This window comes from Hydra vulgaris, chromosome 09 (genome assembly GCF_038396675.1).
Source record: "Hydra vulgaris chromosome 09, alternate assembly HydraT2T_AEP".
NCBI lineage: Eukaryota > Metazoa > Cnidaria > Hydrozoa > Anthoathecata > Hydridae > Hydra > Hydra vulgaris.
In genome coordinates, this window is record NC_088928.1 from 39,973,400 (window position 1) to 39,987,923 (window position 14,524).

Here is a 14,524-nt window from a genome sequence, read left to right on the forward strand (position 1 = left end):
ATCTTTAAATGATTAGTTTTTAAAAACCTTAAACTCTGTCTGCACTCAATAGTTGCTATTCAGTAAAAAAATATTTATATTAATATTGAAATTAGGATATAAGATCTCATTATAAAACAATAGTATTACTTTTTATTAATATTATTATTAAAAATTATGATTTAAATTTTAACATTTCAAGTCATTTGATAAATAATCAGATAAAACTAGAGAAATAAAGCTTACAGTGCAGTTTTGGTACAGTTAAAAATACGGTTGTTTTATTTTTTATACTGCAAAAAGTAGTATAAAAAATAAAACAACCGCTAATCACAACAGTGTAAAGGAAAAGTGATCAAATATTTTAAATAAAAGAAATTGTGACTATTTTCATACATGCTTTTCAATATTTTCTCAAAAATCAAGTATAATCATCAATTAAATGCTCATATATGTTTTATATAGAATTAAAGACAGAGGAGTTTGAAAACCAATAAAATACTAGTTCAAACCACTTGTAGTAATTTAAAGAATAAACTCTAGTTACATATGATAAAACATTTTGTTTTATCATATATATTTTTTATCATTTTTTATTATCAATTATTAATCTCTAATTTTTAACATTTAGATTTTTAAATAAATAGTTCTTTAAATAATAATAAGTTGACCTTTTCATTAAAACATTGTTCATGGTTTTCAATAAGCTGATAATTTGAAAACCAGAAATATTTCCAGACTTCATAATTTATGATCACTTTTTGCGCCTTGACTGCTAATTGTAAATTTATGTCACTTTTTTTTTATAAAAGTTGTTTAAATAGAGAATTTTTTTCTATTACTTTTTTACCATCTAAATTTCTCTCATAAAATTTTTGTGATTATAAATCAGTTGTATTACTTGCACACACACATACACACACATTATTATAATGTATATGAATAAGCATTATAATCAATATTGAATAAAAGTAGAATAGGAATAAGAATCATGCAGACAAATTGGAGATCACGACATTAAGGGTGGGTTGGTGAAGAGGGTCTTTCTTTTTTAATAAAAATTATAAAATATCATTAAGTTGTCATATTTGATGTGCTTAATTGAAATGTCATTTAATTTGGTTTTGTTTTTTGTGAATGAAGTTTTTATTATTTTCAAACAAGAAAATGATCTTTTAGTAAAACAGTTTTTTAATGAAATATCTGGAAATGCTTCAGATCTTTAAATTATTAGTTTTTAAAAACCTTAAACTCTGTCTGCACTTAATAGTTGCTATTCAGTAAAAAAATATTTATATTAATATTGAAATTAGGATATAAGATCTCATTATAAAACAATAGTATTACTTTTTATTAATATTATTATTAAAAATTATGATTTAAATTTTAACATTTCAAGTCATTTGATAAATAATCAGATAAAACTAGAGAAATAAAGCTTACAGTGCAGTTTTGGTACGGTTAAAAATACGGTTGTTTTATTTTTTATACTGCAAAAAGTAGTATAAAAAATAAAACAACCGCTAATCACAACAGTGTAAAGGAAAAGTGATCAAATATTTTAAATAAAAGAAATTGTGACTATTTTCATACATGCTTTTCAATATTTTCTCAAAAATCAAGTATAATCATCAATTAAATGCTCATATATGTTTTATATAGAATCAAAGACAGAGGAGTTTGAAAACCAATAAAATACTAGTTCAAACCACTTGTTGTAATTTAAAGAATAAACTCTAGTTACATATGATAAAACATTTTGTTTTATCATATATATTTTTTATCATTTTTTATTATCAATTATTAATCTCTAATTTTTAACATTTAGATTTTTAAATAAATAGTTCTTTAAATAATAATAAGTTGACCTTTTCATTAAAACATTGTTCATGGTTTTCAATAAGCTGATAATTTGAAAACCAGAAATATTTCCAGACTTCATAATTTATGATCACTTTTTGCGCCTTGACTGCTAATTGTAAATTTATGTCACTTTTTTTTTTATAAAAGTTGTTTAAATAGAGAATTTTTTTCTATTACTTTTTTACCATCTAAATTTCTCTCATAAAATTTGCACAAATCAAATTTTTAAATAATAACATCTGTATCAACAAGTAGTTTATTAATAATCAACAAGTAATTAATAAATTAAATAACTAAACAAATAAATCAGCTTGTTTCTCTTTGTAGCAGCCTTGTTCGTCAAAGTCCATGTTTCGGAGTTAAAGAGTTGAGAAAGGGTTGTACCATAATAAAGTAGCCTCCTTGGCTATAATGGCCCTCTTGCCCTAGGGAGGTGAATAACATTAAATAAAAAAGTTTTGTTATCTATGCTGTCAAAATGTTCATAAATAGATTGCCATTTTTCGTTATATTTCTCGTGTTTCAGTGCAGTTCAACATCTGTTCCAAGTTATTACCTTTTTCAGTATTTCAATTATTTCATTAATTGTGAAACAAGGCTATGCAAGCTTCTAGTTGACCACTGAGTCTCAGATATTTTTTTTAAGGCTTTCAGTAATTTTTTGGTTGGAATTTTGCTTTCAATAGAGCTATGTTACAGGGAAAAAGTATTGTTAAATTCCTCTAAAAACACTAATATCAAATAAGGTTTCAACACCATTGAAAATATTTTTATAAACATTTATTAGCATCTACTAAAGCCAAAATTTGAGATAAAGATAGTATAAAATTTTAATTTTTTTACCCTTATCTTAAATTTATAAATTGAAATTGAAAAAAAAAATTTTTTATTTAAATTTATAAATTTAATATAGCTGAATTAAATGTGCTGCTGATTGGTGCACAGATGAAGTGTATTTTTCCATATAAATTTAAAAATTTATTTTGTCAGCAAAGTGGTGAGTGTTTTATTGATTCAAATAGCACAATGTGAAATAATACAAATAACACAACACAAATAAAATATGGATAAACTAAGGCAAAAATGTTTAACAAAAGTTTTAAAGAATAAATTTATGCTTCTTTCTTGATCATGAATGTTGAGCAGCAGGAGTGTCTCAGTTTAAACATTGCTAATAATCTGCCATCATCACAGCATTCCAACACCTTTGGCACCAAGTTTCTCCTTGATGTCCTGATAAAATTGTTTCTCTTGTTCATCATTAATATCTCCAAGATTTTGAGAAAAATGATCGAAATGATTAAAGAGAAAAATGCATTCTGATACTAAGAAAATTAATCATTATTAAATCAATGTAAATGACTTATTTATGATCAAATTTCAGTATCTTTTTTAAAACTAACTTTCTCTGTATGTTTCCTTCAAAAATATATTGTGGTGGAGAGGGACTAAGTCATACAAATTTCTATTATATAACAATACCCATTTTGAGCTACACTTAGAACTATGTGAAAGTGCCAATCCTCTGGTTTGTATTCCTCAATCCTCATTGCCAGGTTTAATAACAAGCCTACTGATATCTTTGCAATAAACCAGCTTTTCCTCCTTGGTGAAGAAAGAAAGGAACTCCTCGTAACGACTCAGATAAATATTTGTTTGGGTACCATTCTCTAGAATATTCTTCTCTTTCAGTCAGAAACAGTTATGCAGAATTTTTTGTGAAGTTAAATCACAAACTAAATCATCTGAAAGAATAGGCATGGTGTGGTTTTATTTAAAAAGTCTTGATTTTTTCTCTCTTGGTGATGAACTTCATAATTATTGGACACCTGACACCATTGGTATATCAAACTTCATAATTTTTCTAGTCTTTGTAGACCACTGTCTCTATTTTTTGTACATTGTTTACAGACACTATGTTGCACAAGCATTTATCTTGGTCTCCAAATTGATCCTAAAATATGAAAAATGCGCTGAAAATGTCAACTAAATGCTTAGAAATGATTTCTAATGTTCAGCATTTTTGCTAAATTGAGGTTAAATTATATAAATTTGCGTTTGTGATGTTTATTTGATTTTGTCTTGAATGAGATTGATAGCTTTTTCATATGGTGGAATAGAATTATTAAAAACGGTTTTATTTAACAAAATGCCAGATAATCTTATTGCAATAATAGGAGGGGTTCTTTTTATTACGGTAGATGGTATTAATATTGTAGATATTTTAGTATAGGTAATTCGAATCAGAATGAACATGTTTAGTTATCAAGTTTACAATGCAGTTGAAAAATTTACATTTTTTTTAATATATTGCTCTTTATTTCCATTGAAGTGCTTTTTAATTCTATTGCAGTGCTTTTTGTTTCCATTAAAATGCTTTATAGAAAATCTGTACGCTTTAAAGTTGAATTTTTAAACTTTAGAACTTTAAAATTATTTTAAAATTACTGTGTTTATTTTTTTAATATTTACAGGGCGTGACAAATCGACAAACGTGCGAACGTTTGTTAAAAAAAAGACAGAAAAATGAACTTCACGTTTTCTTACTTTTACTTAAGCAAATGTTGGCGCTCAATTCAATTAGCCAAATTCATTTGGTACATTCTGCGCACTTATGTTTATGATGTAGGGAAAAAAATAAAAATGATGGCTTCTCAGTTTGATCACAAGTGTTCTATTTCTTAATATTTAAAGTTTTTTTGGGTAGATTTTTAAAACACATTAATTGCATTATGTTTCTGCTTTATGCTTTATAATAATTTTAAATCAAAAGATTCAAATGGTCTACTCAAATACTTTTGTTTACCAAGATCAGAAAGTGTGCAAAAAACCTATATGAAGTTGTTTTAAAAAAGTTTATAAAATAAGAGATAAAATACAAACAATTTGCCAGACATTATCATTCCAGTTGAACAATAAGAAAAAAGATGCAAAATAACTGACTAGCTAAAATAAAACTTGAATCAATCATAAAAACAAAGTGATATGCTAAAAGATACAATTCAGCAAATAAAAAATTATAAAAGCAACCATTCATATATACAAGTTCAAAAATAAAATTTCAAAATATTAAAATTACTTTTATCTCGAAAAAATTACAATGGGAACAAACTTTAAGTTTTTTATAAATTTTCTTAATGGTTTTAACATAAAAAAACCAGATTGCCAAATTTTTTCTTTTAACATAACAAAATTAGATTGCAAAACTTGGTTTCAAGATAATTTCAGTTTTTCATTTTCTTTCCATCATAATTTACAACAATTACTAATAAGGTTTTACAACTTACTAATTAGAATTTACAACAATTACTAATAAGGTATTATTTTGTTTAATTTAAGAATGCTTGATGTATTGGTCTCTAGCCTTTTAAACCATCATAAGTGCTTTGTACATTAGTATTTTCAGTGTTAATTGGGATGATATTAGTGGCACTTTTGGTATTATTCTTAAAAGTGTTATTTTTTTCTCAAGTATTATTATCATTTGAATTTTCTGTGAGTTTATTGATATAGAAGTCAATGTTTTCAATTTTAGTGTTATCTATGTGAATTATAATCAGATCAAATAATAAGGTATTAAAAAAAATATAATCTGATAAAACAAAGCACTTCTTTGTGAGTATTTATAATCTAAATGTTGACAGAAAGATGATTTGCATTTAAATTTAAATTTTATTAGTACAAAATAAACACGTTACAACTAAACAGCCATTTTTTTAAAACCAATTTTTAAACAATCAATGATACATCTTTTTAAAAATAGTTTAGCTGTGGATCTGCTGACATAGCAATTATGTCAACTCTTTTTTTTTTTTATCAGGACTAAGTTAATTTTAAAAAATGGTTACACTTTGTAACTGTTCTGCGCATGGTAGAGCCTAAATCTTTTCTTTTGCAGTTTTTATTATAGTTAGTATTTTATCATTATTGTGTTTTAAAAAATACAAAAGTGAAAGTAAGCAACCCAGTGCAAAACCTACTAGGACTAAAAGGACAACTGCAATGTTCTATTTCAGGATTAAATCAATCAAAAAGTAAAATAACTGATCTCAAACAGTCACTAAATAATTTTATACTTGTAGGCTTAATGCATGTAACATTAAACCAGGTAACTATTTTATTTTGTAACTTTGTAGTATTCTTTATGCTTTTGTAGGGAGTCCACAGTTACCTTCCTTTTTTATTACCACAATATCTGTTAACAATATCTTCACTAATTTTCTTATCATAAAACATCTTTTTAGATGACCATTCAGCTATAATTTTAGGTATTTTAAGTTACACTGCATTGAAAATACATTTGCTATTCAATAACAATATTCAATAGCCTCTGAAATAAATTTGGCTAAGAGCGTTACTTTTAAGTTTAATAACTAAGTACGCAACTGAAGAAAGTAATTATGTTTTAGCATGGTTTTTACATGCGTTTACAAAAGCATGGGAAATTTTAGTTTTAATGAATGCATTTGCAATGACTTTAAAAGAAACCATGCTAAAACATTGCTTTTTTTTAATTTTCTTATTGTTGTTTAAGGTTTTGAAATTTTTTTTTAAGATTTGCAGAAATATATATAATTTGATAGAATATATAGAACTATTATGTTTATTATAGTTTTTATTTTTTACTGTGCGTTTAACAAAACCAATGTTATGATATTTTATTATTAAATACTTTTTTTTTTTTTTTTTTTTTTTTTTTAGATTATTCACCTCCCCAAGGCCCGAGGGGGGCCACTACAGTCGAGGAGGATACTCATTTTTTTTATTATAATTTATACTTAATATTATAAATATTATTACTTAATATATATAATATTTTTACTATTATTTTTTTATTATTATTTAATATATATAATATTATTACTTAATATATATAATATTATATAATATTATAAATATTATTACTTAATATTATAAATATTATAAAAATTTTTATTATAATATTATACTTAATATTATAAATATAATAATATCATATTAAGTATTTAATAATAACTTAATATAATAACTTATTAAATATTTAATTTTATATTATTATTTTTAAATGTTTTAAAAAAGAAATTTCAAAACAAATGTCAAAACTTTTATTTTATCTTTAGTTTCCTTTTATTTAAATTTTTATACGTTTATAAGTTTATTTGTTTTTTTTATAAGTAAATAAATTTAACTATCTAAATTGAGAAAAAATTTTAAAAAGTCCTCTATATCTAGAATTTCTCTTGGGGAAGGGGGGGGAGGGCTTTTAGAAAAAAGTGTGGGGCGGGGGGGGACCACCCCTTCTGCGTTATCGACCCTATTATTTGACATACCTCTTAAATCAGATATTTGTCGATAAATAAAGAAACGAGCATCAACGTTTGTAAAAAAAAATGATTTGTCGCACCCTGATTTAATAATATTGGGTGCTCTCCAACACACATAAGTGTTTTTACTAATATTTTTATTAGCATAAATATTTTTACTTATAATTTAATAATAAATTTTTTTTTTTTATTGCTAAACTTAATGTAGCTGATGAAGATGAAGAAGAAGATGGTCAAATTGTGCTTACTTCAAAATCAAATGATACACCTATTATTACTCCAAAATGGCCGACGCGTGTTTTTGCAATGGAATGTCTACGAATGATTATTGACGTGTGCAAGAATTACACTGAGCATATGGATTTAAAAGAAGCTAGGAAACTAAAAAACAATGAAAGTAATTTTTAAAACTTTTTTTTTTGTGCAAAATTTAAAATAATAAAAATGCTTTTTTAATATTGATATTATTATTATCATCTTGTATTATTATTAACAACTTATTTTAAATAATAATAGCTTACAATAATATATTAGTTTTTACGTAAAAATATTTCACAATAGTATGTGAAATGAGAGCAACTAATAAACCTTTATGAACTTTATTATTAAAGGACAACCTTTAATATTGAATGTTTCCTAGATTACTTTAATCCCCCACCCCCACCCTCCTTCAAAAAAAAAAGAAGTACATATGCTTCTAAAATACCCCCTCCCCCCTTAATCCCCCCCCCTCCTCTTTTTTTTTTTATTTATTTATAAATTAAAAGTTTTAATTTAGCAAAAATGATAAAATTAAGAAATATTCTTTAAATTAGAGTATGCGTGTATTTAAAATTGATTATACTTCTCCCTCCCCCTCCAATTACTTTATTTAACACTTTTTCCAGGTCCCTTCTCTTCCTAATCCCCTTTAGATACTTTATACAACTCTAAAGCCCTTGGTTTTATCACTGGATCCCAATTTTGAAGACATATATGTCTTTAAAAAATTATATATATACATATATATATATATATATATATATATATATATATATATATATATATATATATATTACATACATATATATATATATATATATATATATATATATATATATTATATATATATATATATATATATATATATATATATATATATATATATATATATACATACATATATATATATATATATATATATATATATATATACATATATATATAAACATACATATATATATATATAATATAAATATTCTTGTAATATTTTTAATATATATATTATATATATATAGGGCTGTAAATCCTGGCTCGTGTTCGTGAACGGCTCGGTGATCGGCTCGACAAGAGCTCATTCATGTTCAGCTCGAATGGTAAACGAGCTGGGCTTGAACAAAAAATTAGGCTCGTTTATTAAACGAGTTGAGCTTGAACATCATAGGCTCGTTCATATAGGCTCGATTAAAGCTCAAATATATATATATATATATATATATATATATATATATATATATATATATATATATATTTATATTTATCTAATGCAATGAGAGCAAGACTTATATTTGTGAAAATGTAATTTGAACTATTAGAGTGCAGTGTTTAATTGGAATTATTATGTTTGTGAGAGTTTACATTATGTTTGAACTTTGAACATTAAGTTTGAACATTGAACTATAAGTTTTAACTTTTATTTTGAACTATTAGATTTGTGGGATCTTATTTCATTATATTGTTTATTTGCATGTTTAATAGACTGTAGGATTGTTTATGTTGTTTGTTGATTTGGACTTGCATTATTTACAGACGAGCCTTTAACAAACAATTTTTTTTTACTAAACCAGCTTTAAACTAACAGGTTACAATAATTATTTTGAGTTTTAAACCAGTCGAGCTCGAGCAACATGTAAAACGAGCTGAGCCCAAACAATACTAATCCTTAACGAGCCGAGCTCAAACAAAGAGTCTCATGTTCGAAACGAGCTCGAGCCGAGCCTGAACACTCTTAATATGTAAGCGAGCCAAGCCAAGCCCTGGCAAGCTTGGCTCGTTTGGCTCAATTTACAGGCCTATATACATAATATAAATATTCTTGATCAAGCGGAGCCATTCAAACCTGTGGTAAATTTTGCAATAAATGCTTGACAGAAAAATACCATATTATGTCGCATTATGTCACCATTAAATTTACCTAATAAACAAACCAAGCTTGCATCAAAATGCCACCATAAAATAAATTGCTAATTAAAAACTTTAATGTCAACAAAGCAGACACTCCATAGCTTTTTTTTTGTAAATAAGTTTTGCCGTTACTTTTTTTTTGTTATTGCATCTGATGATCGCTATTGCATGAAACTTTTAGCTATGTAATTGAAATAAATCTTAATAATCATTTAGTTTTCACTATATTAACATAATTTTATATATATAATATATATAATATATATAATATATATAATATATATAATATATATAATATATATATATATATATATATATATATATATATATATATATATATATATGTATATATATATGTATATATATATATATATATATATATATATATATATATATATATATATATATATATATATATAAATGTTTGTTTTTTTATCTATCGTGCAGCTGTTATGTATTAAGTAACAATTGTTGTATCACACTTTTAATTGGATAAATAAAGTCATAATTTGCTTATATCATACTTTAATTTGGACTGGTAACTAATTAATAATTAGTCTAATAACTCAATAATACATTATGAGTTGTTTATATAATGTTTCTATGTGGAATTATAACATTATTATTTATGTTTAAATTTCAAAAATATATTTTACTTTGATAAACTAAATGAAAGATTCTCATTTTATTTTTTAATTAAATAATAAACTCATATTGTGATATCAACATGAGCTCAAAAAAGCTTAGAAGACCTGCATAGGCTTTAGTGGAAAGAATATTTAGTAGAAAAGATTTAGTAGAAAACCCTATAATTTACACGTGAGCGATTCGCCAACTTACAAACAGCTCATTCAATATGGTTACAAGTTTAAGAAAGATTTATTTTACGATTACATTGATGTGACAAAAGTCAGTTTTTTTAATCTTTGATAAAAGATAACCCATTGAAAAATAAAATTTTCAGAGCATTTTAAGCAGTGTCCATATACCAAGTATAAGTTGGTTAGAAAAGAAACTGGAAATGTTGTTTGATCTGTCTGCTTGTCAGTGTGATACTCCAGTTATTAATGATTGTAAAGGTATAAAAAATAAAATATAAAATAATTTTAAAACAACTTTTTTAAATGTTAAGTGATGAGAATTTTAAATGTCTAGTTAGAAATCCAGTACCCTATCCACACCTCCCCAACCCCCTCCTCCTCACCACTATTACCTTCTAAGGTTTGCAAAAGCCTTTGCAACAAATATTTTCTAAATAATTTTGATTTGATAGGCAAATTTTAGGCAAAGTTGGATGTCGAGAAAAGTGAGGGCACAATGATACATCGTTTGTCTCTGTGAGAAAAGTAAAAAGTAATACATACAATTTTTTTTACCAGTATTATTATGCATTTACAAATACACTTCACAAAAATGGTAGATTAAGTATTAGAAAAGACCATCAATTGTTTATCTCTAATCATTTGACAGAGACTTTATATTTTATTGACTATAATACTTTATAATAATTATATTGATTTTATAATACCTTACTTGTTTAAGGTCCCTGTTAGGGTAAGAGAATATTTAAAGGACAAACAATCCAAGGTAGGATCAAAAAGAAGTTGGAATTTAGGCAGTGTGGACAAAGCAGTGGCAACAAGGATTGTAAAATTGTTTATTAGAGAGAAGAAAGAGGCTACTGTAAAGCATATTAGACAGAGAAATCTTCAAACAACATCAGAAGTTGGTTCAGATGAAATTTTTAGTGTTGAGTCCTTAACTTTAGATACAGCTGAAATTTTGAAAAGCAAATAGTTAATGAAAAATAGTACTAGACTTGACTAATATAGCTAAGGCTGCAATATCATATGAAGTTAGTGATGTTACTGCAACTGCGTTAATTAATGCGGTAGTAAGGTAGTGGTAGAACACTCGCTTCATAAGCAAGAAGTTCCGAGTTCAATCCTCACCCTGTTCCTGATAGTACCGCGCTCAACTTGTTCCTCTGCGCAGCGGCCTTGTTTGACAAGATTCGTGTTTTTGAGTTATAGAGTTTAGAGATGGTTGTAACCACAACTAAAGTAGCCTCCTTAACTGTAGTGACCTTCACGGCTTTGGGAATTGAAATTAAAAAAAAAAAAATTGACTGTGTAATAACTGAATATAGGGTAATTTGTGAAAAAACAAGAGCCGCTTATTCAATTTATACGATGCGCTAGTAATGCAATAAGTTTTACAATTAAAAGTAATGGTGTATATGAAAAAATTTATTTAAAAAAATACAAGACAATGAAATATAAGAGTAATGGGGTGTCAAACTGAGTCAAACCTGCCTTGTGTCAAACCACCAAAACATTATCTCACTTTTACTTGGGAAAATAATCCTTTTTCTGGTCATAACAAAAGTGACACAACCTGTCCCTGGTTCTATAAGCGTTGTATAAGCAATAGCTTGTATAGGCAAAACATGTTCTGGCGCTGGTGTGGATGATGGTTTGTTTGTAAAATTAAGATAGGTTGTTTGCTTCACCAGTCTGAGTTACCAATTCTCCATGTTATATCAGAAATGAATGGAAAAAACAATGAACCTAAAAAGTATTCTTCAAAAAAGGTTTCTTTATAAAGTAATATGGTTTATTAACAAACAGGATAACAGAGTTCAAAAAATGTATTGTTAAATCTTTAGGGTAACTTTTACTGATGCTGTGAAGAAAACCTACTTTATGCCAATGTGTTTAGAAAAAAAAAGTATGTTTATATATATATATATTTTAAACATCTTCGCTTCCAACAAGGCTGCAAGCAACCACTAATTAAAGTTGGAAGTTACTAAAAGAGAAAAGATGAAGATTGTAGAGCAAGATAAGGATTGACAGGCGACTTAAAGGATTGCAAATTATATAAATCAAGAAAGCAAGATGAAGGAAGCGAATTTCAAAGAACTGATGTTCGAGGAAAAAAACTAAATGAATAAGATATTTTGGAGCACTTAGGAACAGTCACAGAAAAAGGATGAGACTTAATTGAATGACGATCAACACGAGAATGAATTTTAGTAGATGGCACAAGAGATGCTAACTTTTTAGAGCAGTGCCCATTATAGTATTTGTAGAAAAGAGAAAGAGAAGCAACATTACAACGATGTGATAATGATTAGAGGTTGGCTGCAAGAGCAGGTCCAACTATGTTTACAATGCGTTTTTGCACCTTGTCTAAAAGAGAAAAGGCATCATTAGAAGATCCGCCCCAGATATGGCAACAGTATTCCATACAAGGCCGGATTTGAGATTTATAAAGATAGAGAATATAATCCGGAGTAAGAAAGTGTTGAGCTCGATAAAGAGATGCAACCTTAGCAGATGCTAATTTTGCATTAAATTTGATTTATGGTTTCCAAATAAGATCGGAAGTAAGAGTTAATCCTAGAAGATGAAGAGTAGATGACTCATTGAGTACATCACCATTCATAAATGTAGGAAGATCTAAATTATTGCGATAACGATTGGCTGAAATTCATAAATGTAGGAAGATCTAAATTATTGCGATAACGATTGGCTGAAAAAAATTGAGTTTTATCTGTATTGAAGTTCACCAGCCACTGTGAGCCCCATGCTGTAGCAGAAGTGAGATCCTTTTAAAACTCCAATGCCCCCTCCAAGCAATCAGGGAGTGTTGGTTTCTTATCATGACAAGAATAAATGGTAGTATCATCAGCAAACAATGCCACCTTAGATGTGAGAATATCTGGAAGATCGTTAATGTAAATTAAAAAGAGTGCAGGGCCAAGGATAGAACCTTGAAGTTACAGAATAAGCAGAAGAGTGCTGTCCATCAAGTACAACTTTTATACTACAATTGGAAAGGAAGGATTCAATAATCTTAAAGATGTTGCCAGATACACCATAAGAAGAAAGCTTATGGAGAAGACCAGCATGCCAAACTTTAACGAAAACTTTTTTAATGTCAAGAGCGATGGCCTTAACCTCTCCACCTTTATCTAATGCACGATAAAACCTATCGGTTATTATTGTTAACAAATCAGCTGTAGAAGGAGAAGATCGAAATCAATATTGATGGTCAGAAAGTAAGTTATTAGATTCAAATGAGAAATTAGGCATTTGTTAATTAAGGATTCAAAAACCTTGCTTATGATAGGAAGAAGACTAATGAGATAGTAGTTAAACGAATCAGATCGCTCTCCAGAATTTTTGAAGATAGGGATAACAGATGCCGCTTTCCAGCAGGCTGGAAATCAAGACTCTGATAAGCACTTGTTGAATAGTTTTTAGAGTATAGATGACAGTTCTGGGAAACACTTCTGCAAGACAATATCAGGTATGTTGTCTTGGCCACGAGCTGGCAGGAAATCACTTTAGATACAGAAACTGGAGTGATACGAATGTCAAGCATTGGATCAACCTGCTTGTTATAATATCAAATAGAATGCAACCAGTGGAATCAAGAGATGATATTGATGAAAAAGTTTTAGCAAACAATTCAGCTTTGTCTTTAGGTGAGTCTGAACCATACAAGAGAGGTGGAATTAAAGAATTGCCCTTATTTTTGATACTATTAAAGATTCTCCAGTCGCGAGAGCCTAATTTTTGAGATGGGATACGAGATTTCATGACCTGAGAATAGCAGGCTTTAGTGTTAGACAAAACCTTTTTACAATGGTTTCTAGCAGTAATAAACAGACGCCTGTTTTCTGGAGAATTGTTTTGCTGATAGATATGGAAGTAACTGTTTCGATTGGAAATTGCAGCAGCACAATGAAAAGAAAACCATGGAGAAGAGGGAGGCTTGACCTGGAATCGTTGAGAAAGAATAAAAGATTCCATGCCTGCCTGAATCCACAAAGTTATGTAAGAAGCACATTTGTCAGCAGGAAGACAAAAGATTTCTACCCTAGGGTCATCACGAAGAAAATCACGGAAAGTCCCAGTCAGCTTTAAGGTAGTTGTAATAGGTACAATGATAGGGGAATTCAGATGATGAATTCAGGATCAGAAACAAGACATAAGTTGAGTAGAGAAGGTAAATTATATGGGTTGTTTGGAAAGCGAGTTGGAAAATTGGCTATTTGAGTTAGGGATTGAGAAAAGGCAAAGGTTGTGGGCTTTAACGCCTGCGGAATCACTGACACTAGAGCCAAGCCACTTATAGTAGTGAGCATTAAAGTCACCGACAACAACTATATTAGCTGATGGATAAAGAGAGAGGGCTTGGCCAAT

The 14,524-nt window shown here is 27.6% G+C and overlaps 1 protein-coding gene across 1 annotated transcript in view; it reads left to right on the plus strand.

Annotated features, from left to right (window-relative positions):
- Positions 1 to 14,524, plus strand: part of LOC100205884 (HEAT repeat-containing protein 5B) — a 143,078-nt gene that overhangs the window by 83,206 nt on the left and 45,348 nt on the right. Inside the window, exon 20 of the mRNA XM_065805682.1 lies at positions 7,354 to 7,542. Within this exon, the coding sequence (XP_065661754.1) occupies positions 7,354 to 7,542 (189 nt within the window). The remainder of the gene's footprint in view (positions 1 to 7,353; positions 7,543 to 14,524) is intronic.